Source organism: Primulina tabacum, chromosome 7 (assembly GCF_025594145.1).
Source record: "Primulina tabacum isolate GXHZ01 chromosome 7, ASM2559414v2, whole genome shotgun sequence".
Taxonomy (NCBI): domain Eukaryota; kingdom Viridiplantae; phylum Streptophyta; class Magnoliopsida; order Lamiales; family Gesneriaceae; genus Primulina; species Primulina tabacum.
This window is the reverse complement of record NC_134556.1, coordinates 35,417,094-35,442,753: the sequence shown is the minus strand read 5'-3', so window position 1 is coordinate 35,442,753 and position 25,660 is coordinate 35,417,094. Positions and strand designations below refer to the sequence as shown.

General features: G+C 38.2%; 4 protein-coding genes across 5 annotated transcripts; 1 reads left to right on the top strand and 3 right to left on the bottom strand.

Moving 5' to 3' along the window:
- Positions 1-2,494: 2,494 nt before the first annotated feature.
- LOC142550714 (uncharacterized) lies at positions 2,495-3,496 on the bottom strand. Its single transcript, XM_075659792.1, has 3 exons — positions 3,314-3,496; positions 3,118-3,244; positions 2,495-2,868 (listed from the first exon to the last, which is right to left on the bottom strand). Exons 1-3 carry the CDS (start codon positions 3,494-3,496, stop codon positions 2,495-2,497), a joined length of 684 nt encoding a protein of 227 aa, XP_075515907.1.
- Positions 3,497-5,641: 2,145 nt separating this feature from the next.
- LOC142550713 (uncharacterized) lies at positions 5,642-7,156 on the bottom strand. Its single transcript, XM_075659791.1, has 2 exons — positions 6,128-7,156; positions 5,642-6,031 (listed from the first exon to the last, which is right to left on the bottom strand). The coding sequence occupies exons 1-2, from the start codon at positions 7,154-7,156 to the stop codon at positions 5,642-5,644; spliced, it is 1,419 nt and encodes a 472-aa protein (XP_075515906.1).
- A 6,230-nt stretch (positions 7,157-13,386) lies between these two features.
- LOC142551486 (xylulose kinase 2-like) lies at positions 13,387-17,815 on the top strand. The gene is made up of 11 exons (XM_075660752.1): positions 13,387-13,578; positions 13,836-14,490; positions 14,604-14,692; positions 14,983-15,047; positions 15,930-15,985; positions 16,061-16,181; positions 16,268-16,342; positions 16,424-16,477; positions 16,703-16,797; positions 16,882-17,056; positions 17,406-17,815. Exons 1-11 carry the CDS (start codon positions 13,520-13,522, stop codon positions 17,636-17,638), a joined length of 1,677 nt encoding a protein of 558 aa, XP_075516867.1. The 5' UTR covers positions 13,387-13,519; the 3' UTR covers positions 17,639-17,815.
- A 2,490-nt stretch (positions 17,816-20,305) lies between these two features.
- On the bottom strand, positions 20,306-22,987 carry LOC142551485 (VQ motif-containing protein 9-like). 2 transcript variants are annotated; one of them, XM_075660751.1, is made up of 2 exons: positions 21,760-22,987; positions 20,306-21,179 (listed from the first exon to the last, which is right to left on the bottom strand). In XM_075660751.1, exon 1 carries the CDS (start codon positions 22,793-22,795, stop codon positions 21,785-21,787), a length of 1,011 nt encoding a protein of 336 aa, XP_075516866.1. In that variant the 5' UTR covers positions 22,796-22,987; the 3' UTR covers positions 20,306-21,179; positions 21,760-21,784. The 2 variants fall into 2 exon arrangements, with proteins under 2 accessions (XP_075516866.1, XP_075516865.1); XM_075660750.1 differs by lacking the exon at positions 20,306-21,179 and adding an exon at positions 21,228-21,449.
- Between the last annotated feature and the right edge of the window lie 2,673 nt (positions 22,988-25,660).

The following is a 25,660-nucleotide window of genomic DNA, read 5'->3' as shown; positions in this document are numbered from 1 at the left end:
GTTCCCGGGCTGAGGACCCCATAGACCGGGTAATTGATGAGGTGGCTGGCTCGGGCTCTCAACCCGGTACATACTTTATCTTCTGTGCTTCCTTATTTCTTTGTCCTGTTTATTTAATGTATCATAACCCTGTCACTCCTCTATGCAGATAACTTTGAGATGCAAGCAGCTTTTGCTAAAAGGCGTGCAGCTGAGAAGGCAGCCCGAGAGAAGGAAATGGCGGCTCGCCGGGCAGCGACGGAAGAAAAGAAACAACGGGATGCAGAAGCGGCAGCCTTGAGAGCTGAGGTGTCCCGGGAAGAACCTCCCCATGATGGCGCTTCCCGAGCGATGACTGAGAACTCGGAGGAATCTGAAGATCTCATTCCCATCAATCAGAGAAAACGAAAAGCTACTGCAGAACCCGAGCTGGTTATTCTCGAAGACCCTCCCGAGGGTGATCCAAGGCGCCTTCCGATCTGCTCCACCTCCTCCTCTCCCCCCCCAGTCCAATGAAGAACCTTGCCAAGAGCTCCCTCCAACCGACCAGCTTTCTCTAGCCAACATCTTCTTCGAGGGAGCTTCCGCCGTTGGTGTTAAGCGCTTCAAGAAGGTGCTCAGCCCTGCTGAGATAGCTATCCTGAAAAGCACTCCTTCTAGTGTGAGGTTTTTGGAGGGGTCCAACCATCTTTTGTCTGTAAGCTTTATTCTTTTATTTCTTTTCCCTTTCTATCCCTCCCCCTTTTTTCTTTTTTAAGATTCCTTCTTGTCCAGGCTGCCCAGATGCTAGTTTCGGCCTTTGAAGAGGTGGCAGCTGGTGGCAACCAAGAAGGGTAAGCAAGCCCGGGCGGCTCAGGATATTCATGACCATCTCCAAGGAGAGATGGCCCGGGCTCAGAAGCTTCACGAGGAGACAACTGCCAGTCTCCAAGCTTCCTTGGAAGCAGCTAATCAAGAGCTGGCCGCGGCTCAACTTTCTCGTGATGAGAGCATAGCCCGGGAGGAGGCTTCTCAGAGGCAAACTGCGTTCCTGGCATCTCGGATTAACTATCTCGAGGATGAGGCCAGTGCCCAGCAACATCGAGCCGAGATTGCTGAAGATAAGCTTAGACTTCTTCAGCTGACCCATGAAGAATGGAGGGCTATTTTCCTTCAATCGGCGGAATTCCAGGCAGCTGTTGAAGATAGGGCATACAAATACTTTACGATTGGCTTTGAGAAATGCCAGGAGCAATTTTAGGAGATAGGTCTGATTCCAACAGATAAGGAGGGCTTTCCCGATATTGATAAGGCCATTGCTTCCCTTCCCAAAGATGATGCTATCGAGAAAGAGGCTGAGAAGACTCCCGGGGAATCCGAAGAACCATCAGGACAGTAGACTTTAGAATAGGCTTGTAATTTACTCTATATTTTTTTCTTTGTATTTCTTGCCTTTGAACTTTGTAAGGAAATGTTGATTTCTTTCCATCGCTGTGCCTTTTTCCATATGGTTTTTGACAATTTTTCCGCAACCCGAGTAATGCAATAACTTATGATTATTTCTTAGTACGAGAAAACGGTAATTTCAATCAAATACCCGGGGTCCCGGTCCATACGTTAAATAAGTAGCTTAACTAATACTCCAGATGTAGAGATTTAAACCTGAACTCAAAAGGAGTATTTCTTGGATTCCACAAACCATGGTGTAGTGCCCTGAGTTTTTAAGAAACGAGGTTCGGAGCCTTGGGCCGGGGATTATGTCTCGGGACTTGGGAATGGTCGAGGTGTGGTGCCCCGAGCCAGGGTGTAGTGCCCTGGGCTTTTTAAGAACCAAGGTACGGAGCCTTGGGCCGGGGATCATGTCCCGGGACTTGGGAATGGTCGAGGTGTGGTGCCCCGAGCCAGGGTGTAGTGCCCTGGGCTTTTTAAGAACCAAGGTACAGAGCCTTGGGCCGGGGATCAGGTCCCGGGACTTGGGAATGGTCGAGGTGTGGTGCCCCGAGCCAGGGTGTAGTGCCCTGGGCTTTTTAAGAACCAAGGTACGGAGCCTTGGGCCGGGGATCATGTCCCTGGACTTGGGAATGGTCGAGGTGTGGTGCCCCGAGCCAGGGTGTAGTGCCCTGGGCTTTTTAAGAACCAAGATACGGAGCCTTGGGCCGGGGATCATGTCCCGGGACTTGGGAATGGTCGAGGTGTGGTGCCCCGAGCCAGGGTGTAGTGCCCTGGGCTTTTTAAGAACCAAGGTACGGAGCCTTGGGCTGGGGATCATGTCCCGGGACTTGGGAATGGTCGAGGTGTGGTGCCCCGAGCCAGGGTGTAGTGCCCTGGGCTTTTTAAGAACTAAGGTACGGAGCCTTGGGCCGGGGATCATGTCCCGGGACTTGGGAGTAGTCGAGGTGTGGTGTCCCGAGCCAGGGTGTAGTGCCCTGGGCTTTTTAAGAACCGGGCCATAACAGCTCCCGAGATATAATAACAAACGCAATACTCTGAGAAAATATATTTTTTATTGATTTCTTCCATCAAACAATTATATCTATTATGCATAGTACTTCTTTAAGTTAAACACATTCCAAGGCCTTTTGAGGGGACGTCCCTGCGTATCTTCTAAATAAAAGGATCCCGAGTTGACTCTCCGAGTGAATTTGTAAGGTCCTTCCCATCGGGCTTCCAGCTTCCCAACTTCCCCAGCACGGTTGACTTTTTTCATGACTAAATCCTCAACTTGGAAGTCTCGGATGCGGACCTTCTTGTTATATGATTTCATCACCCGACTTCTGTATGCCTCCATTCGAATAAATGCTCTGTTCCTTTTTTCTTCTATTAAGTCTAATTCCATGGCCCTGCTCTGGTCATTGTCCTCCGGGTAAGATTCTACCTGGGAAGAAGTCTGCCCGATCTCTACTGGAAAAACTGCTTCAGAACCATATACCAAATTGAAGGGAGTTTCTTGAGTAGGTGCCCGGGGAGTAGTTCTGTAAGCCCATATAACACTAGGTAACTCCTCCACCCAATTCTTTCCTTTACCTTGAAGTCTTGCTTTTAATGCTTGCACAATGATTCTATTGACAACTTCTGTTTGACCATTGGCTTGAGGATATGCCACAGAGGTAAAAGATTGAGTGATTTTCATTTCCTAGCACCATGACGTAATTCCTTTACCTTGAAATTGTCTTCCATTGTCCGAGATTATTCTCCTGGGCACACCGAACCGGCACACAATGTTCTTCCACAAGAATTTCAATACTTCCTGCTCGGTGATTTTTGCTAAAGGCTCAGCTTCAACCCACTTGAAAAGTAGTCAACAGCTACTAATAAGAATTTTTTCTGAGCCCGGGCAACCGGAAAAAGGACCCACAATATCCATGCCCCATTGATCAAAAGGGCAGGATGCCCAAATAGGCTTCATGAGAGTGGGCGGGCTGCAGCTGAAATTCGAATGATGCTGACAGCCCTCACAAGTCTGGACCAAACGAGCAGAATCTTGTTTTAAGGTGGGCCACCAGAATCCAGCAAGCATTGTTTTTCGAGTTAAAGACATTCCTCCGAGGTGCTCGGCACAACACCCCTCATGAATCTCTCGGAAGAACATAATCCACCTCTTTTTCATTTAAACACTTCAAAAGCGATCCTTGGAATGATCTTCTGTACAAAATTTTATTTAAGAGAACAAACCTGGGAGCTTGTCTTTTGATCTTCTGAGCTCGGGCTTTATCCTCAAGGAGCTCATGGTTCGTAATGTACGCGATCAGCGGTGTCATCCATGAATCTTCAGGCAGGGGTGATGCTTCTTCCTCCGTAGAGAGAACCAGCCGAGTAATATGCAGCACCTCCCGGGTATTAACTTCTGATAAAGAAGCAGCCATTTTAGCCAAAGCGTCTGCCTCACTGTTTTTTTCCCGGGGTATTTGTTCAATACTCCAATCCATGAAGCTTTCTGCTTGGGCTCGAATGAGCTGTAAATATTTAAGCATCCTGTCATCCTTAGCCTCATAAATGCCCTTTATTTGTTGAGTGATGAGCTGTGAATCAGAATATAGAATAATCTGAGAAGCTCCAACTTCCCGGGCAGCTCGAATACCTGCAAGAACAGCCTCATACTCAGCTTCATTGTTGGTTATCCGGGAATCAATTCTTAATGCTAATTTGACCTTTTCTCCCAGGGGAGACATTAACACCACCCCTACTCCGCACCCCACCAGGCTAGATGCCCCATCCACTGACACTTTCCATAACTCCTCCTTGCTGGGCTGGATCATTTCAGATAAGAAATCTGACAAAGCCTGCGCTTTAATGGCCACTCGGGGCTTGTACTCGATGTCATATTCCCTCAACTCTACTGTCCATTTTATCATTCGCCCGGATACTTCAGAGTGAGTCATGATTCTACCCAGAGGACTATTGGTAAGAACAATAACCTGATGTGACAGAAAGTAAGGTCTTAGCTTCCGGGCGGTCATGACCAGGGCCAAAGCAATTTTCTCCACTTCGCTATATCGGAGCTCGGGCCCCCTCAGAGCAAGGCTGACATAATAGACAGGTTTTTGATCAGTTCCTTCCTCTTTTATTAGAACAGAGCTGACAGCATACTCTGTAGTGGACAGGTAGACATATAATTTTTCTCCAGGTTCTGGTTTCACCAACACCGGGAGCCCGGCAAGATGAATTTTCAAGTCCTGGAAGGCCTGTTCACATTTCTCATCCCATCCGAATTGCTGGGCCTTCCTTAAGACTTGAAAAAAAGGATAACTCCGGTGTGCTGATCGGGAAATAAATCTGGAAAGGGAAGCAATTCTCCCAGTTAGCTTTTGTACCTCCTTGACAGATCGGGGAGATGGCATACTTAGCACAGATTTGACTTTCTCTTGATTCACCTCGATCCCTCGGTCTGTCACAATGAATCCCAAGAATTTGCCACTCTTCACGCCAAAAATACACTTGGCAGGATTAAGCTTGATTCCATAATGCATGAAAGTCGCAAAAGTTTCTTCTAGATCACTAATAAAGCTGGCACCCTCCCGAGATTTGGATAGAATATCATCCACATAGACTTCCACATTCCGTCCCAGCTGCTTTTCAAAGACTTTATCCATCAGACGCTGGTAAGTAGCCCCTGCATTCTTCAACCCGAAAGACATTACAATATAACAAAATGTACCTCCCGATGTGATGAAGCTGGCTTTGTCTTGATCCTTTTTAGCCAGGGGGATTTGATGGTACCCATGGTATGCGTCCATGAAACTTAGCAATTCATAGCCCGAGGTGGAATCCACCAGCTGATCAATCCTGGGCAGAGGATAATGATCTTTGGGGCACGGCTTGTTGAGATCGCGGAAGTCTACACACATGCGCCACCTCCCGGTAGATTTGGGTACCAAGTCCACATTCGAAAGTCATGTGGGGAATTGAATTTCCCAAATGTGGCCAGCTTTCAGAAGCTCCTTAATTTGCGCATCAATCACTTTGTCCTTTTCAGGGCCAAAGTGCCTCTTTTTTTGTTTTACTGGGTGAGATCCTGGGAGGATGTTCAATTGATGTTCTGCTATCAAGGGAGAAATCGATGTCAACTCCTGTTGGGACCAAGCAAACACACGAATATTAGTTTTTAAACAATGAATCAGACTGACCCGAGTGGATATACTGAGATCTCGGGCCACCCGGATTTGCTGGCCTGGTCCGATTTCTATTACTTCTTGTTCTTCTTCTGCCACAAAATGCACCTCTCCTCTCCCCATCGTTCTTTCCCCCTTCCACCCTTGCACCTCTCCACATAGCATTTCCGAGAGGATGGTTGATCTCCTCGGACTTCTCCCACCCGAGCTCCTACTGGAAATTTTATCTTTTGGTGGTATGTGGATGCTACGGCTCTCAATTCGTTCATAGCCGGTCTCCCCAAAATGATATTATATGATGACGGGGAATCCACTACGGTGAATGAAGTCATCACCGTCCTCTTAAGATCCTGAGAACCTAAGGTTAATGGCAACATGATCTCCCCTTCCGGGTAAACCATATGGCCAGCAAAACCAAAGAGGGCAATCTCCACAGCCTCTAGGTGGTAGCCCTGCAAATCCATCTGTACAAAGGCATCTTTAAAAATTACATTTACAGAGCTGCCTGAGTCCACAAAGACCCGTAGAATATCATAATTCGTCACTCGGGCTTGGATCACCAAGGCGTCGTTATGGGGCAGATTCACCCCTCTCAAATCTTCCGGGCCAAAACTAATGATCGCCTCATTCCTTCTTGCTCCCTCTACCTTCAAACATTCCCTCATGCTTCTCCCCTTCCTTGCCCGATTAGAGTCTCCATCAGTAGAGCCTCCTAATATCATTTTGATCATTCCTGTGGCAGGGGGCGAATTCTTTTTTCTCTCGGGCTCAGGCTCCCTTCTTCTACTGGGCTCAATCCTCGGGATATTCCTCACACTTCCTCCTCGAGCGCTGGATCCTGGTGGCCGAGATGTCCAAGGTGACACTCTCGGCCTCTGGCTATTGTTACTGTGTCCCGGGATGGAGGGTGAGACATAATTCCCCTTTAGTGCCTTGCAGTTTTCAGTGTTATGGTGGCATACTTTGTAAAAAGAGCAAAATCCACTCTTTTCTGGCCGGGATAACTGATGATCCGGGGCCAAATCTCTGCTGCACTCCTGCACTTCCCTCTCTCGAGCAATTTTCAGAGGCACGTGGTGAGAAAAGTGCCCTATATTGCCTCTTTTCTGTCCCTTCTCCTCGGGCTTAGACATCCGGTCTCCTTTTTCCTTTCTCACAGCCTCCCTCTTCTGTTTCTGGGCCTCCTCCATATTGATATATTTTTCTGCTCGCGACAATAGATCCTCGAAATCTCCCGACACCTTCTTAGTCAGTGACTTGAAGAACTCACCCTCTCTCAAACCCTGGGTGAATGTAGTAGTCTTTGTTTCAGTGGCGCAAGTAGGGACGTCTAGGGCCACTCTGTTGAATCTTCTGATATAGGCCCTTAAACTCTCTTCTGGGTTCTGCTTAACTTCAAAGAGACTAAAAGCAGTCTTTTTGTACTTTTTACTGCTGCTAAAATGGTGTAAAAACACCTTCTGGAAGTCTCCAAAGGAACTGATACTTTGGGAAGCCAAGCCTTCGAACCACCTCTGAGCTGAATCCACCAGTGTTGTTAGGAACACTTTGCACTTGATTCTATCAGTGTAACAGTGCAACATGGCCATATTTTCAAACCTGGCCAGGTGTTCCTTCGGGTCTGCATAGCCATCATAGTCTTTCACCTTCGCAGATTTGAAATTTCCAGGAAGAGGCTCCCGGACGATGATATCAGAAAACGGGCATCCTCTCGGGACTGCCCGGGCAACGCTCCGTCTTTCCAACTATCCTTCCAAGACCTTCATCTTTCGCCTTAATTCCAACAATTCCTCTGCCACGGTAGGAGATTTGGACCCAGCGCTGGATCCCTCGTCTTCTCCTACCATCTTGTTATCCATCCTTCCCTGCCCCTGCTCCTGCTCCTGCTCAAATCCCTGATCATGTCCCTGTTTATCACCGGGTGGTGTGACAGGGTGAGAGACCTCCTTCCTGGCCATAGCTAGCACAACGGCATCGGCCATCATTTTCTTTAACTCTTCAGGGGTCAGAGTAATGAGGTTTGTTCCAATGTTATTAACATCAGCTTGTCTTGAAGTTTGTCCCCCATCACCCTGGGCGTGAGAATTACCCTAGTTGGTTCTTCTCGTACGAGCCATATCAACGTCTCGAACTCAGTGATTTCCCACAGACGGCGCCAATGATGTGATATCGTTAAAATGGGTGAGCCGGGTACTGGGCTCCAACGGACCAAATCAATAATTTATAATGTTTGGGAATTTGAGTGAAGATAATGGCTTGGATCAACACCTGCAAACAAGAAAGTAACTCGTGAATGGGCGCCGGAGGGATGTCCGACGTGGCCACTCCGATGCTTAAGTCAGCATGTTTTTAGATGAACACAAGCAATATTTGAGGGGAAATATGTAAGTGCTTTTAGTTCAAAGATCTCAGAATCATTAAATGACTTTAATACCTGCTATTTATAGTGGAAGAATGGGTAGTTACCTCGATTATCACACCACCTACTAAGTCGGTTTATCATACTAGCTTCTGATGACTTCTCGGACACTCCAAACCCAAGTAGTTCTGATGGATTAGACTGCCTGTATCGATCACACTCGAGTGTGGTGCAATTCTCGAGGTGGCCTGGGTAGTTGGTTACCTGGGTACCTGTATGAGAAACCGGGTGGAGGAAAAGTACCCGGGCAGTTGGCTTCTGATCCGGGCTATTCAACCGATAACCCGGGTCATCATTAACCCGGAAATGGGTCACCATTAACCCGGACCTTTACTGGGGTATCACCATTGATAAACCAGAAAATATTGCAAACTCTATATTGTGTATTGTGTCTATGATATATATGTTCTTTTAATCAGATGGAGGAATTTTGGAGTTCAAAAACTAAACACAAGTCCAAAAGACACATCTTGAAACAATGGTCTATAAAAAGACAACATTTTTTTGTGAACAAACACTAACAACACCCCTGTGCCACTTTCCGAGCTTGGGTACGCTCACGTTTTGAATAAACTCACCTGAAAATTTATCCAAGTGGCACAGTGGAGCCCAAATAGTGGCACCCCGTGCTGCTACATTAACCTTTTTTTCTATTTCCGACCTCGGGGTATTTCTAATGTCTTTATTGCTTATTTTTCATTCATTAATTAAGCTTTCCAAAATTACTCCACATTAATGAAATTAATGCATGCATGCACATGATTTCAAAAGAGTTTGTACAAAAAATTATTGTATCAGGACATGTAGCTCGTGCTTGTGGCTTTGAACTTTTCTTATTAGAATACTATTGGATTTACTAGGCCACAAAGTGAATGTGATATCTTGAACTTCTTGGCGGTTCATGTAAAATCAGATTATAAGTACTTACATAATAATCACTCTAATATTACACTTGGTTTTTTAGGTTGCATCTATTTTGGCAATGTAACACATCTTAGCTTTATAAGTGTTTTAATTAGGCTGCTCGTCCTTACACTTACATAGGTAATCTCCTTATAAAAGTATCATGTCATACTACGCCTTTTCCAAGCTAAGAAAACATTAAAATTACAAATTAATCTCACTACATCGGTATGCTACAACACTTAACATCTATTAATGGGAAAAAAAAAGAAATCATGTATGTTCTCAAATTTTTCTAGTTTATTTGTCTCATCGAACCATGATAACATGATCTCCAATCTACAAGGTTGAATGTCTACTATGAAAATTTTATTTCATAGGTTTTAACATCACTCCTCTTGATAAGCTATACATTTAATCTCTATTTAATGTCTTTGTAAGCGGATCTGCCAAGTTGTCTTTTGACTTGGCATAATCAACAGTGGTAACCCCATTAAAGATCAATCGTCACATAATTTTATGTCTTCGATGAAATATGTCGAGACTTACCATTATAAATATTGTTTTGTGCCTTGCAATAAAATATTGACTCTCACAATGTATCATTATTGTAGGCATTGGTTTTGTGCATCAAGGAATATCCTCTAAAATCTATGTAGCCATTCGGCTTCTTCCGAAGTTTTTTCTAGAGCTACAAACTCAGAGTCCACAGTGGATCTAGCAGTGTAAGTCTGTTTGGATTATATCCAAGAGACTACATCACGTCAATGCTAAAGACATAGCCACTAGGGGATTTAGAGTATTTGGTTTCAAAAATCTTGCATCAATGTATCCCTCAAGCACCGCAATATATTTTGTGTGATGTAACCCATACTCCGAAGTGTGTCTCAGATATCTAAGAACCTTTGTCAAAGTCTTTAAATGATTCTCATTCGAGTTACTCATGAATCGGCTCAACTTATTCACCCCACATGCAATGTCTAGTCCAGTAAAATTCGTGATGTATATCATGCTTCCAATAACTTTAGACTATTCCAATTGGGAGATTGGTTCCCCGTGATTTTTATTAAATGGAGACACATATCCAGAGGCGTTTTTGCAGAAGGATGATCGAATGCATTGAACTTCTTCAAGACGTGCAATTTCAGTATAAGGAGATTCAGATATAACGATTGCTTCTGAAGGCTTATAGATTTTAATCTCTAGTACGACATTTGAAATGCTCATATCCTTCGTATCAAAATATCTTGTTAACATTTTCTTCGTTGCATTTATCATCGTTGCATTTATCAAGGCTCGATTGCTCTCCATTATAAGCATGTTATCAACATAAAGAGATAACATTACATATGAATCACGTGTGCCTTTGATGTAAGCACATTTATCACGATCGTTAATCTTAAAGTCATTTGACAATATAACTTGTTTTAATTTTTCATGTCATTGCTTAGACATTTGCTCAAGTCCATACAATGATTTAACGAGTGGTCACATTTTCTTTTCTTGAAACTTGATTTAACGTCCATTTGGTGTATCACAAGATTGTATACATTTGCAACTTTAAAAGCCCAGAAAAAAATGGAAACCCTCAGCGGCTCAGGCCAACCAAACTACCAACTCGATTGAAATAGGGCCCAACACCACTTCCCAAAAATGTGCATTTTATTTAACATGTCGAAATTATTATTTGAGGTATGACTTGATGTGCACCAAAATTTTAAAAATAAAGTATGTACATGTGTTGTTACATTATTTCTAGTACTGTGTGGGAATATTTGAATATATTTTGAGACAATTTTAAATCAAAAGATTTCAAGTCCATTGATTTGAAATTATAATTTTATGAAATCCTTTGTTGGGATGAATATGAATTTTGGAGGAAAAAAACACAGAGTTTAAAGAAGTTTTATTTAGATTTTTTTCTATGTAAAATATGAAGTGACTTGAAGAGGTTTTTAGTAGGGTAAAAAAAAGTATTTATGAAATTAAATATTTTGGTGTCTTCTAAATTAGTTACTCTAAAGATCTCACATTTAATAATATAATATATATACAAAATGGCAAAAACTTTTATGAGACGGTCTCACGGGTTGTATTCGTGAGACAGATCTTTTATTTGGGTTATCCATGAAGAAGTTTTATTTGTTATGCTAAGAGTATTATTTTTTATTGTGAATATGGGTAAGGTTGACTTATCTCACAGATTAAGATCCGTGAGACGGTCTCACGTGAGACCCACTTATACAAGATATAGATCTTGATTCTTTCTTCAAATCACTTAGAGAATATCGAAGGAAGATTTAGAAACAAACAAATGTACTCAAATTCTTGAAAAACGTATGTAGATACTATTTTAACCAGCTATTGAAACCGACTTAAAAATAAGATTTGCAAAATTCGAAGAAGATTGAGATTATCTTGTATTTTAATGGATAAAAATAAGTTTTTTTAAGACAATTTATTTTATAAAAAAATTCATAAAATTTCATATAAGAACTCATAGGTCAATTTTTGAAATAGATAATCAACCTAAGCCAATATATGAAAAATATTATTTTCTTATATAAAAAATATTACTCTTCACTTCAGATATAAATCGGCTCGTCTTCTCCACTTTATAGCTTCCATCCTACAACGGTTTTTTCCCTTCTAGTTGATTGTATCCTTTACACTTTTTTAGGAGAGTGAATAATCCGTCTTATCGTATCCGTTGCGAGCCTATCAACTATAAGAAAACTATCTGAATGCGTATCCGCTCTTTGTGACCTACTCAATTTTTTATAATGCATATCTCCTATATCAATTGTTTCATTTATATGACTACAATCCAAAATCTTATTCGAGTCTTATTCAAGAGAAATAAAATACATATTGTACATACTTTTTAATATATCATAGAATAAAAATTAATTAAGTATCATTTTATATACCAATTTATGTATAAAAAAATTATCCAAAATTCACTCTGCTTTTCCAATTTTTTCCCTCAAAAGAAAAAGGTCTTCATATGAGAAATTAGTAAAATGAAATTTCAGATAAAAATTTTATTCCATAGATTTTTAAATATAAATTTTTTGTAAAAGTAATTTTTTTGTTAGTTTTCTCTAGGGAAATAAAAATGAAAGTCCCGCGATATTTTAGTCAATTTATTTAGTCTTTGTGTAAGTAAATAATCATTTAAATATTTTTTCAACTATTGTATTTGTTTTTTATTGTTGTTTTCTCCTGCAAGTAGAGTATTACGAAGAAGAGGTGTTTTTGGGGGAAAAACAAAAAAATTAGAGACTATTTTTATTAGTCTCAAATTAATATTGTATATTATATAATTCAAAAAACTCTCGTCAAACCGTCCCACAAGTTAATTTTATTAAATGAATCTCTAACTCAACTCATACAAAAAAAATTTTTTTTCATGTCAAAAAAATTATTTTTTAGTGTAGTCATAGATTGAGTCGACACGTCTAATAGATACTAGTGTTATTATCAAATTGTCCTATGAGTCAATTTTGTGGGACGAATCTTCGATTCGTTCATGTAAAACAGTATTATTTTCATGTTAAAAGAATTATTTTTCACTACAGGCATAGATCGCTTCGACACATCTAATAGATACTAATGTTTTTATCAGATCGTTTCACGAGTCAATTTTGTGAGATGAATTTCCGACTCGGCCCATGTAAAAAAATTATTTTTTAATCTAAAAAGATTTGCGTTTCACTGCATGCATAAATAGAGTCACACGACTAATAAATAATAGTATTATGTGGTAAGTGATGTGTGTCATGTTAATTTTTGAGTATGTCTCTTATGAGACGGTCTTACGAATCTTTATCTGTGAGACGGGTCAATCCTATCGATATTTACAGTAAAAAATAATACTTTTAGCATAACAAATAAAACTTTTTTATGGATGATCCAAATAAGAGAATCGTCTCACAAAATACGACTCGTGAGACCGTCTCACATAAGTTTTTGCCTTAATTTTTTTGTATTTGATAATTTTTGTGTAAAAAATATATATAATTTTATTATGATATGATACTTATATATTATTAATTATATAATATTTACTGAGGTAATTTGAATTTTTAGATAAATTGGAGAAAAACGAAATAAGATAGAGAAATATACAAAAACTACTAATAAACGAACAAAAACAAAATTAACTAACAAATATTATGGGGTAAACCTATATAAAAACTTTGATGTCGCATTGACATACTAAAGTTAGTTAATATGATATGTTCAAGTTTAATAATACAATGTGTGCGTATATAAATATATATATTGTATTCTTAAGACTATCTCACAATATATTTGATTTTATAAATTTGATATTTTAATTTAATATTATGCTCCAAAATTATTTTTACCATTTTTTAAAAAAAATATTGAATTGTCAAGATATTGAATTATTAGTCACCTCAAATTCTAAGCGTGATTTTAGATTTATTAGTCAACTCAAATCCTTTTGGAACAAATCGATTCTTATCCAAAATTAATACCCATCACCCCCTATATTCGTAAATATCTGTAAAAATTTATTTACTGTAAAGTATTTACTTTTTTGTACCTTTTGGTTTGAATCTTTGAAGTCCGCCGGCTCTGTAGCTCCCTTGAATTTGCTCTAATGGAGGATTTCTCTCTCCCGAAAGATTCTCACTTTCTTGGATTTGATAGCTCTACGCAGTGAGTTTTCATTATAAATTGCACCGATGTTCGTCAGATATTTTATGGGATCAATATATATTTTTTAATTATATAACGACAAATAGTAGATTTTGTGTGATGAGAAGATGCTTTTTAGAACAATTTGTAGTGCTTATTCAGTTGAATTTCAGCTAAAATTTTCTGGGTTTTTGTCGAATTCATCTTTTTTCAGTGATTGGGGTTCAAGATTGAAAATTTATGTAAATTAACAAAAATTATGATTGTTTTTCCTGCAGGTCAATTAAGGCAACCGTATTGGATGCAAATCTCAATATTGTAGCTTATGATATAATTAATTTTGATTCTGAACTGAGCCATTACAAAACCAAAGATGGTGTGTATAGGGATCCTTCTGTCAATGGGAGGATTGTTTCACCCACTATAATGTGGGTGGAAGCATTGGATTTAATACTTCAGAGACTCGAAAAGTCGAAATTAAATTTCGGAAAAATTGCTGCCATTTCGGGTAGTGGACAGCAACATGGTAGCGTGTATTGGAAAAATGGGAGTTCTTCGATTCTTTCATCATTGGACTCAAAGAAGCCGTTGGTGGATCAATTTGGTGATGCATTTTCGGTTAAAGAATCACCTATATGGATGGATAGTAGCACTACCGATCAATGTAAAGAAATCGAGAAATCTGTTGGTGGTGGACTGGAGTTGTCAAAGCTCACTGGTTCTCGAGCTTATGAAAGATATACGGGTCCACAAATTCGAAGAATATTTGAGACACAACCAGAAGCTTATAAGAATACTGAGAGAATCTCTCTAGTTAGCTCATTTATGGCGTCTCTTTTCATCGGGAAATATGCTTGTATTGATCAAACGGATGGGGCAGGGATGAATTTGATGGACATCAAAACGAGGGCTTGGTCAAAATTAATTTTGGAGGTCTGTTTATACTTCATTACTGGTTTTCGATTTCTTGTTCCAGCCAATGTTTCTATTTCAGTAGAGGTTCATTGTAGTAAATGGATTTCATATGTTATGTACGTTTGCTGTAGGCCACTGCTCCAGGCTTGGAGGAAAAACTTGGGAAATTAGCTCCTGCACATGCGGTAGCTGGTTTGATTGCCTCTTATTTTGTGGAGAGGTCAGTGGCATCTTAATCTTTTGCGTATGGTGTTTCATTGTAAATTTTGTGTACATAATTGAACTTCTCAATCAATAGCAGTAAACCAATGCTAAATATGGACTAGTTTTTCCTTTAATAAAACAATTTTTGGACCAAGACGTGGTGATTAGCATGATAAACATTTTTGGCCTGCAATGAGTGAGATTATAAATTCTTGAGGCCTCGGTTAAAGTTGTTTCGCTGTTAACGGATTCCATATTTGTGTAATTTGATGGATTCTAATAAAACTTGTCATAAAATGTTTTCAGGTATAAATTTGACAAGAACTGTCTGATCATTCACTGGTCTGGTGATAATCCCAACAGCCTAGCTGGTAACTATTTCCATGTTTAGTGGTGTTTTTCTTGTAACCAAATTGTTGGAATTCATGAAAATTCTTCGTTGTAATCTGTTTGCCATTTTTTAACGCATATGGATTGAATGACACATCAGGCCTTCTACAATTCTCTTGGGGGCTCCATTTGGACCGATGAATTTGAATTTTATAATGGATTTTGAATGAAAGGATTTAATGTAGTTAAAATGATCACTTTTTGAAGGAATTTCAAATCCTCACCAAAATATGGCCTAAAAATGCACTTTATTTGAAAGACAAAATTTAAATCATCTTTCTCTTCTTTTGTAGCTAAACAGACATGGTGGAATTGAATGACACATTTTAAATCCATGAACCTAAATTTCATCGATCCAAATGCAGCTTATGTAATTTGTAATGATTAAACTTGAACTTTTGTGCGTTTATTCCTGAGAAGTTTGGCCCCCGATTATCTGAAGAAGAGAATACTGAACTGCCCATTGCTGCATTCTTTGGTTCTACCTGCATTTTATGATTAAAACAGCATGTATGGCTTTGTTGTATGGCATGCTCATTCCATTCTATATGGAACTTTTAGGTCTTCCTCAAAATACAGTTCATCAAGGCACAGCGATTCATAAAACACTAAAACAGTTGAAAACCAATATATGTGGGGCATTGCAGTATAGTTTGGTGTTACACGAGCCTAGAGCTGAAACCAATCAATGGTTAATCACAGACTCAAATTTCATTCACCATTCAGTACTTGGTTTTGAGTCATGTACATGGCAACATTCTATGAAATTTAATCTAGTTCCTTCATCATGATGCTAATGCTAATTTAGTAAACCATGCAATATAATTCATGTTGATGCTCACTGAGTTGCTTATATGTTTTAGGTTTAACCCTGAGTAGTCCTGGGGATCTAGCTATCAGTCTGGGAACCAGTGACACTGTAAGTCATCTTCTTTTGCTATATCTTCTCTTTTACGCTGCATGTTATGTCACTCCAATTTGATGTTCAAAATAGGTCTTTGGGATTACTAACGAGCACAAGCCATGCTTAGAAGGGCATGTCTTTCCTAATCCAGTAAATGAAAACGGTTACATGGTGATGTTGTGCTACAAGAACGGGTCTCTGACCCGTGAAGGTTCATAACAAACTTTGAAAAACAACAATTCGGATCTTATAATTTATGATTGAAAGGTTATTAATATCTTATTCCAAACTTGGCAGATATACGCAACCAATGTGCAGATAAATCTTGGGACGTTTTTAATTCATGTTTACAGGAAACGCCACCTCTAAATGGTTAGTGCATCTTTTCTAATAGTTTCTTTTGGATATATCATCCATGCTTCTTTGCCTTGGTTTTAATTTTTTAAGGTACAGGGGGCAAGATAGGCTTTTATTACAAGGAACATGAAATTCTTCCTCCACTCCCAGGTTAATATGCTACAAAAATTGTAAATAACTGCTTGCATGTTCTGGAATCAATGTTCTTGGTAAAAGATATTGTTTATTATTTCCGTTATTGCCACTTATTTATTGGATAAAAAATAAATATCAAATTTGTAAAACAATATTCAAATTTGACTATATACATTGTAGTCTTGACTTGTACTACAGTTTGAAATATGCAAATATATGACGTGCTTGCTATGATTGCAGTTGGATTCCATCGTTATGTTCTCGAAAATTTTAATGAAGACTCGGTAGATGGAGTAAAAGAACACGAAGTTGACGCATTTGACCCTGCTTCTGAGGTTTGTGTACCTCACCTTCAGTATGCAATATGCATATATGATTATACGACCCCAGATGTGCTCACTTGAACAATGTTCTAGCAGGTTCGAGCATTAGTGGAGGGCCAGTTACTCTCAATGAGAGCTCATGCCGAAAGATTCGGGCTCCCTTCACCTCCCAACCGTATAATTGCTACGGGCGGAGCATCAGCAAACAAATGCATTCTTACATTAATATCTTCGATTTTTGGGTGCAATGTACATACAATTCAAAGCTCAGGCAAGCCATATTTTCTTTCCATCGCCTTTGGATCTCTTCTCGAGGAATTAAAACTATAGTAATCTCTTATATCATACAACACAATCATGACTCTTTTCTTTATGTAAGTGAGAATATCCATCATAATTTTAATAATATCAATCTAATTATCGTATTATACTTTTCGATATTTTAATAATATCCAATCTGAATTTCATATTGTACTTTTTGATATTTTCCGTAGAGTTGAATGGGAGAATCAGAAATAAAGCATTCACATTTCCACAGAATTTCGTGAAAAAAAATTGTGCAATATGTTCTTCATCTTAGACCTCTTTTTGGTGAAAATTTCATATATTTGGTTTTACAGACTCGGCTTCTATGGGGGCTGCACTGAGAGCTGCTCATGGCTGGCTGTGCAACAAGAAGGGCGGTTTTGTTCCTATATCTAGCATGTACACGGACAAATTGGAACAGACGTCTCTAAACTGCAAGCTTGCGGCTTCGTCTGGATGTCAAAAGCTTGTTACTAAGTATGCTTTGTTGATGAAGAAGAGAATGGAGATTGAGAATAATCTTGTCAAGAAACTGGGACGATTGTGAACTCGATGGGTCGCAATTTGAATGGAGATATGAGTTGTGCAGCGAATTACTGGTGGTGTTGGTGGTAGTTGTTCTTAGTCAATCTGATTTTTTCCATGTTTATTTTCTTGGAAATTTTTGTGAATTTCAGCTTTTTCACTGTTTTTTGCAATAAATTTGATTTGTAAATACCAGCAATAGGAATGGTGATATTTAAAATAATTCTTATATGAACAACAGCAAATTATTACTACTAATAATAATAATATTTTCTCAACAATAACAAATATATTCAACCATATATTTTGTTAATAGTTTTTATATGGCAAAAATTTGTGTGAGACGATTTCACGTGGCGTATTTTGTGAGACGGATCTCTTATTTGGGTCATTCATGAAAAAAGTATTACTTTTTGTTGTGAATATCGGAAGGATTGACCCGTCTCACAGATAAATATTTGTGAGATCGTCTCACAAGAGACCGATTCTTTTTATAAATGTAATTCATGACATGTAATATCATTACCAATTTTTAACTTACACCAAAGGAAAGAATGTACTATAAGTACATTTTCGAATGAGGGACAAATGTAATTTCATTATCTTGCTGAGCTTATATTTTAATTTTTATAAAAAAAAAAAACTTATTTGGAGTCATGAAATCATGTATATAAAGTTTATAATAAATAGAAAAAATATAAAGATTAACTCTTTGATACTTTGTGAGAGAATAAAATGAACATAGATATTTATAAAAAGTCAAACTGTAACTTATCAGTGCTGTAATTTGACATAATATGACATGTATCAATAGTAATCGTTACAAAAATATCTTGTCAAGTGATGTGTAGTGATTGTCCAAGACTCTGAAATGAACATCGTGAGCTAAAGAGGTGGCTCTCACAAACATTCGGTATAACAATTTTCCCCACGTTCTCAATTAGGATCCGTACAATCGATCATTTATGAGCCAATGTGAACTCACATTTTCGAATTGAAGTCATGTTGTTCAGATGATCCATGTACCAGGTTTAAAACCCGTTATTCATTTGACTCGCTTTTCGGGCCAAATCCACGTTGTCCACTGGACTAGCAAATCCGGTACATCGACCGCTGTCTAGGGCTCCGGTCATTCCGTCAATCAGCCATTAACCGAAAAACCAATAATTCCATAAATTCATGTAAGCATAACAATATGATCAATAAAACCTGAAATGCACAATATATTAATAAATCGATAATTTATAAAATTTTACAGTAAATTTGAGGTCGAATGTCAAAAGAGCCATAATTGAAAAAAAAACTAAAAAAAAACTGAGCCATAATTGAAAAAAAAACTAAAAAAAAACTGAGACCTATTTATAACAAGGGAGTGAAGTGGGTGAATCATCGTCACACAACAAGTATCAAAAAAAAAAAAAAACAAACAAGTATCAAATTATTTTTGGCACCTACCTAAGTATCATCTCTTAACACATGCCAGCCAGGTATATTTCATGATAAATAAGGTTAAAATGAATCAAAATTCCTTATTCAATATTTTATTTTACTCTCTTTTATTTATTTATTTTTATTATGATTATTATTAGAAAAAACCTAAATGTTTTATTAAAATCATATTATCTTAGACATATATTTTATGTGTTTGAAGTGTTTAATATAAATATATTAAATTTTACTTTTAGGATAATAAAATTCATTTTATATAATTAAATTATTATTATTTATATGTGTTCTTCAAAATAATACTAGAGAATTTAATTCTAAGTACTAACATTTTCAGAGGTGTTACAATAAAACTTGTGTTTTTATTATCATGTTAAAAGAGAAGAAGTTGATATGTATCTTTTCTGAAGGGACAAAATATGCATACATTGTGTACCTTATCTTATCTTGAAAAATATCAAGCAAATCAAACTTTTCTTAGAAGAAAAGGATATAGTTGACTCGTCATTTCATTGTAAGTGCCCCAAATATGTTCATTTCCATCGACTTTTTATATCTTTTTATAAGCGGAGGAAATAGGAGAAAAATAAACCATTAGTCCAACCCAAAAAGATTTCAATTTGATAATTGAGCCAAAAGCATTAGCAAATTGGAAGTTTGAATATGGAATCAGTCAAAGTCAAAACATAAAGCAATCGTCATGCAATGCATAAATGTTAAAATTTCAAAGTATAGATAATTTTCAAGAAATGCCCGAAGTAGATGGCATATTCATAATGCCTAATCACACTCTACTGGTCAATACTTTTGAACAGAATGGAACTCTATGCAACACTCGGTCTCGCACGAGATTTTAAATCGTCTTCAACAAGAGAGTAACATTCCCTAGTCCAGCTCAAGTCCCTGCTTACTATTTTTTAAGCTTCCCTTACATGCATTACAGTCGACGAATCCGTTTCTCCACAGCCATTCTCTGCCTTTAACTTTATAGCACCGTGTAGCAGCAATACAAGAGTCTAGAAGCCGGTCAATCTGCACCTTCTTCTCACCCCACTGCCATTCTATCACCAGCTAACCACTCACCACATCTCCTCAGTCCTCACCAATCACCACAGCTCTTAAGGCCCATATAATCTACCTTCGACAGCTAGTTTCTCAAACTAACAAGAATGACTCTGCGTATATCTACAAGCAGATCATTTTTCGGAGGAAAATGGCATTGTATAAGCGAGATGAAGGAAAATGAGTAACAGATAACATAATATATGCACCTGTCTGGTGCATCTCTTCTGGAAAGTAGAGAACTTGAAACGTCTGTGCATTGTTAAAATTCTACTAATTTAACTTAATTCGTCTAATTTAATGACGGAATATTACTCGCACAAATTATATGTGATAAACAAATTAAGCAAAATATCCATCCACAAATGAATTTTTATTTATTTTCCACAAATGAATTATTTGGTCATTATATAAATTCATTTAGTTACAATGCTCTATGGGTCACCAACCAATATAAGAGCTGAACAAAGCAATGGAAGCTCCGTCTTCTTGATCTTCACTCCTCTTAGCAGACATGGTTAGGTTTATCCATGTTGCATTCATTATTGCATATACAAAACTCGATATAAATTCGAGAATGGCACAACATGAGATAGTAATCCTTAGAAACCACAAATTCATTCATAGTTTTGGTGCTTTTCTGGTGGAATGTCATCTGTATTGTATCTAAATACATCGTGTCACTGAAAATGAGATTACCCATAGCTTCCTTCATGTTAAGCAACACACAGCTTTCTATTTCAAAAAAATCTGTGCCGAGCATTGTTTCCATTGAATGCTACATCTATACCAGATGTGCTTGGATATCTTATCAGGGATAATGTGTAAGGCCACATGGGGATATTGAAGGACATTTGGCAGAATATCGGTTAATGAATGAAGTACTATCATTTGTTTCGTGCCTTGGCAACAAAAGGATCTGCTCCCAATTCGCTCAAGACAATCCACTGTTGAAGGGGTTTGTTTTTCTAACATGGAGTGTCTGGTCACAGAGGGGCCAACACCATGTTACTAGTGACATACCTTTTCAGTCCTGACTCCATTTATGCTTACACCTGCAGCCATTTTCTAACTCAAGGTTCGTGGATAATGCATCAATCAAGGATGGCTACCTCTTGGTCTATAGACAACATTTTTCTCTTTGCAGAAAGGAGAGAGCAGTTCCATTAAAATTTAAGAAACATAGAAACATTAACAAGGATTTAATATTTATATTAATTGATGAAGAATAACTTTTATTGTTTACCAACATCAAAGTACGTTCTACCATAACTCACCATCGAATATCCAAGAATAAATCATCTAAGAAAAGCATAATGCACAATCTGCACAAAAGTTGTAAATGGATAGAGATGTCACAAATAAAATATCAACAGAAGATAAATCAACATCACCATGAAGATTTAGAATTCACTGTCAAAACATACGATGTGAAGAAGTAACTTAAGGTTTTAGATCACTGTCTCCACCATTCATGTACAAAACAAACACTAATTGAACAGCCGCCTACATCTCCTTTTCCACTATAATTCACTATAATCTCCCAAAACCATATACATATTTAAATTACAGTATCATCACTATAAAATAAAAGGGAAAGAAATACAAATCTGTAGAAACGCTAAAATGACTTACCTTAGGGAAAAGCTTAGCGAGAAGCTTACATGCCCTGCCACCTTGGGCTAGGAAGAGGCACCGTCGGTGACAAGGGTAACTGTGGCAACCCAAATTGACCTGTCGGTGAAAACAGCAAACTCGGAGAGAGCATAGCGTACGGAGACATAGGCGATGGAACGCATCCAAATGGCAGCGGAGAGAGAGGAAGCACTGGAAAATGTGATGGCCAAGCAGAAGTTGACGGCACAGGAGGCGGCTGTTGCTGTGTGTGGGGAGGAGGAGGAGGATGAAGCAATGGCGGGCCGACACTGTTCCATCGTGGCAAAGCAGCAGACGTGGAGTTTGCCGGGCTCTGGAGAAAACGCATGTAAGTAGAGACCGGGGATTCTATCGGCTGTAGCTGCGATAAGGTTATAGGATGTGATCCCCGCTGACCGACTTCGTTCTGAGGCTGGAGAGAATCGGGACGAGGTCCAGTTGCGGCTACAGCATTCCACAAAGGCGACGGAGCTGACGGGATAGAAGAGTTCTGGATAAAACGCATGTAGGCAGAAATAGGTGACTCCGCTGCCGGATGCACAGACGGAAAAGGCGGCAGCGGCGGTAAGGGCTGTCCCACTTCCCGTTTATCAGCATCGTTAGGAGGACGAGGAACCACCTGGGTCAGCTGCGGAGGGCGGTTGCCAATTTGGACCAAAGGTGGGGGACGGATCCTCTGTAGCCGGGAGCTGGATGGCCTCGGCTGGGAGACCGGCGGCGGCGTAGGAAAACGTTCATGAGACGGCGAACCCGTGAGCTTCTGAACGACGTCGCGAAAGTCGTTCTTGTTGATGTTATACACCGGTGGCTGCTGCGACTGCGGCTGCGTACTGGGTTCAAGAATCGGCCCCGCCGCAGCTACTGCAGATAGAGGTTTCCGCACAGGCTTCGATATCTTCTGTGAATTCTTGTTCACTTGTTTCAAGTAAATTTCGCTGCTGCTTCCTCCTCCGCCGCCGCCGCCGCCGCCATTACTACTATTTGAAGATGACACACTACCAAATCCTTTATCCATTTCTCATACAGAGCGTAATCTCTTCTCCCACAACACAAGATCTCCTGTAAATCTCTCTGACCAGTCCACCTCTTCCCTCTTATAAAGAGTGGTGAAACGTCATCTCAGATTTGGGAATTAGGGCTTTGCGAATGATTGTACGGCGCGCTTCAAATAGGATGCCACCTTTTTCATTATTGCTCATAGATTTGCGCACACACAAACACACATATATAGATAAATATATATATATATATATATATATGTATATATTGGAAAATAATATTTAAAATATGTGTATTGAATATTTGAATGTTGAATATTTGAATGTTGAAAATAAGAACTTGTAAATATTGAAAATTAGTGTGTGATGATGTAGGTAATGATGTATTTTATTTTTGGATTATTTGTAAAGATTTCCTATAAATAGATCTCTCATTTGTGAAGAAAATCACAATTGAGTAGAGAGAAAAATATTATAAAGTGTGTAGTTTGGTAAATTTTGAGAGTTTGAGATTTTTACTTTTTACCATAAATTTTTACTTTTTCACAACACGTTATCAGCACGAAACTCTAAAAGTCCTACATACTTTTCCAAGCTCCAAACAGAAGAAAAAGGTAACAAAAAATAATTATATTTATTTTACTGTTATTTATTTATTGTGTATTTATTTAATATACAATATAATGTTATTATTAGAAATAATAAAAATAAATTTTTCATAAACTTGTTATAAATCCTGGGATGATGTTAAGACGACATCCCACACTCCCGGTAAGGGATACGACAAGTATAAAAGCCTATAAGGTTTTTAAACAAAATAAATTATGACACTCATTATAACATTATGATATGATATACATAATTATTTAAACATGTCTAATATTATATATATCATATTATTACCATAAAATTATACAAATACATACCTTTATTTTTTTTGTACCCCAACGGTCATAAATGGTAAAAAACGGCTAGTTTTTGCCCTATAAATATGATCTCACAAACACATTTCATCACTCCAACTTTCTCTTCTTCTCTAAAAATTATTCATCATCAAATTTTTCGAAGAAAAAAGAAGATGGCTTTCTCAAGGATATTTTTAATTATTTTGGTTGTCATACTCACGAGTCTTGTATTTATCGGAGAATATCCTCCTCGTGCGTTTTCTTTATTTTTACAAATACTTGTACTTGTTGTTTATCCGTTACTTTGTATTGCAATAATTATTAACTAATAAAATGCATCGTAATTTTTTTTAGTACCACCATGTCAAATTTAACAAAGCTCGAATTTGTTACGCTCGACATCACGAGAAAGAATTATATGCCATGGACTCTAGATGTAGAAATGCATCTTGAGTCATTGGGTCTAAGCGAGACCATTAAAGAAAATGGCATATGCACGTCACAAGAAAAGGCAAGAGCCATGATATTTTTGCGTTGACATCTCGACGATGGATTGAAATGTGAATATCTGACTGAAAAAAATCTCATGGCTTTGTGGAAGGGATTAAAAGAAAGATTCGAACATATAAGAGAATTTATATTTCCGACCGCCCGGGATGAATGGAATACATTGAGATTCCAAGACTTTAAAAAAGTCAGTGATTACAATTCGGTGATGTATATAATAATCTCGCAATTAAAATTTTGTGGTCATGAGGTCACAGAATCTGAGATGCTTGAAAAAACATTTTCCACGTTTCATGCATCAAATATTACTCTACAGCAACAATATAGAGTACGTGGATTCGCGAGATATTCTGAACTCATCGCCTGTCTTCTTGTGGCGGAAAAAAACAACGAGCTATTAATGAGAAATCATCAGTCCCGACCCACTGGATCAACAGCATTTTTCAGAAGTAAATGCTGTAAGTAAAAATGAATTTAAACCTGGAAACCAAAATCAAATTCAAAGACAAGGTTTTGGTCGAGGTCGAGGTCGTGGACGTGGACGTGGACGTGGAATTGGCCGTGGTCGTGGTCAAGGCCGTGGTTTTGAAAATAATCGAGATAGTTATTTTTATAACTCATCTCAAAAGAACGTCCCAAACCATCCACAGAAAAGATCATGAGAATACAAGTGTTAATTAGAAACACTCAAAAAGATATGAAAGTTCTTGTTACAGATGTGGTACTCCAGGACATTGGTCCAAAGTTTGTCGAGCCCCTGAGCACCTTTGTAAACTTTATAAAGAATCATTAAAGTGGAAAGAAAAGGAGACAAACTTCACTGAACGCAGTGACCGTTTGAGTGATTCAACTCATTTTGATGCTGGTGATTTTATGAATGATTTCTCTGGAAATGATCAATATGTTGGTGGGATAGAAATGAACAATATTGATGCTGCAGATTTTCTCAACGATTTCTCTGAAAATGAACAATATAATGGTAGAATATAAATGTACAATAATCTATTTTTCATGTATTCATAGAATAATGTTTTATTGTATAATTATGATTTGTGTTATATTTAAATATATATTGCAAGTAATTTATTTCATTGCATATTTTTTTGAAGTTCAAATATGGAAAATGCTATGAGCAAAGCTGAAGTTTGCATACCCGATAGTGGTACAACGCACACTATCCTCCGAGATAAAAGATATTTCTTGGAACTAAAACCAACAAAAACAACGGTGAATACAATATCAGGTCCTGTAGACTTGATTAAAGGATGTGGTAAAGCACAATTTTTGTTACCTAATGGTACAAAATTTTTGATCAATGATGCTTTATATTCACCACAATCGAAAAGAAATTTGTTGAGTTTTAATGATATATATTCCCATGGGTATGATACTCAAACAATGAATGAAGGGAATGAGAAATATATGTGTCTTATCACATATAAATCAGGAAAGAAATATGTGATTGAAAAA

Excerpts from the sequence above, each read along its gene's own strand:
- LOC142550714 (XM_075659792.1), bottom strand. The coding sequence starts at position 3,496 with ATGTCTTTAACTCGAAAAACAATGCTTGCTGGATTCTGGTGGCCCACC. Across the intron at positions 3,245-3,313 it reads ATCAATGGGGCATGGATATT|TGGGTTGAAGCTGAGCCTTT; the intron begins GTGGGTCCTTTT and ends CTACTTTTCAAG. Across the intron at positions 2,869-3,117 it reads CAATGGAAGACAATTTCAAG|TTTTTCCAGTAGAGATCGGG; the intron begins GTAAAGGAATTA and ends GTTCTGAAGCAG.
- LOC142550713 (XM_075659791.1), bottom strand. The coding sequence starts at position 7,156 with ATGGCCATGTTGCACTGTTACACTGATAGAATCAAGTGCAAAGTGTTC. Across the intron at positions 6,032-6,127 it reads TGCCCCATAACGACGCCTTG|ATGGATTTGCAGGGCTACCA; the intron begins GTGATCCAAGCC and ends GCCTTTGTACAG.
- LOC142551486 (XM_075660752.1), top strand. The coding sequence starts at position 13,520 with ATGGAGGATTTCTCTCTCCCGAAAGATTCTCACTTTCTTGGATTTGAT. Across the intron at positions 15,048-15,929 it reads TAATCCCAACAGCCTAGCTG|GTTTAACCCTGAGTAGTCCT; the intron begins GTAACTATTTCC and ends TATATGTTTTAG. Across the intron at positions 17,057-17,405 it reads ACATACAATTCAAAGCTCAG|ACTCGGCTTCTATGGGGGCT; the intron begins GCAAGCCATATT and ends TTGGTTTTACAG.
- LOC142551485 (XM_075660751.1), bottom strand. The coding sequence starts at position 22,795 with ATGGATAAAGGATTTGGTAGTGTGTCATCTTCAAATAGTAGTAATGGC.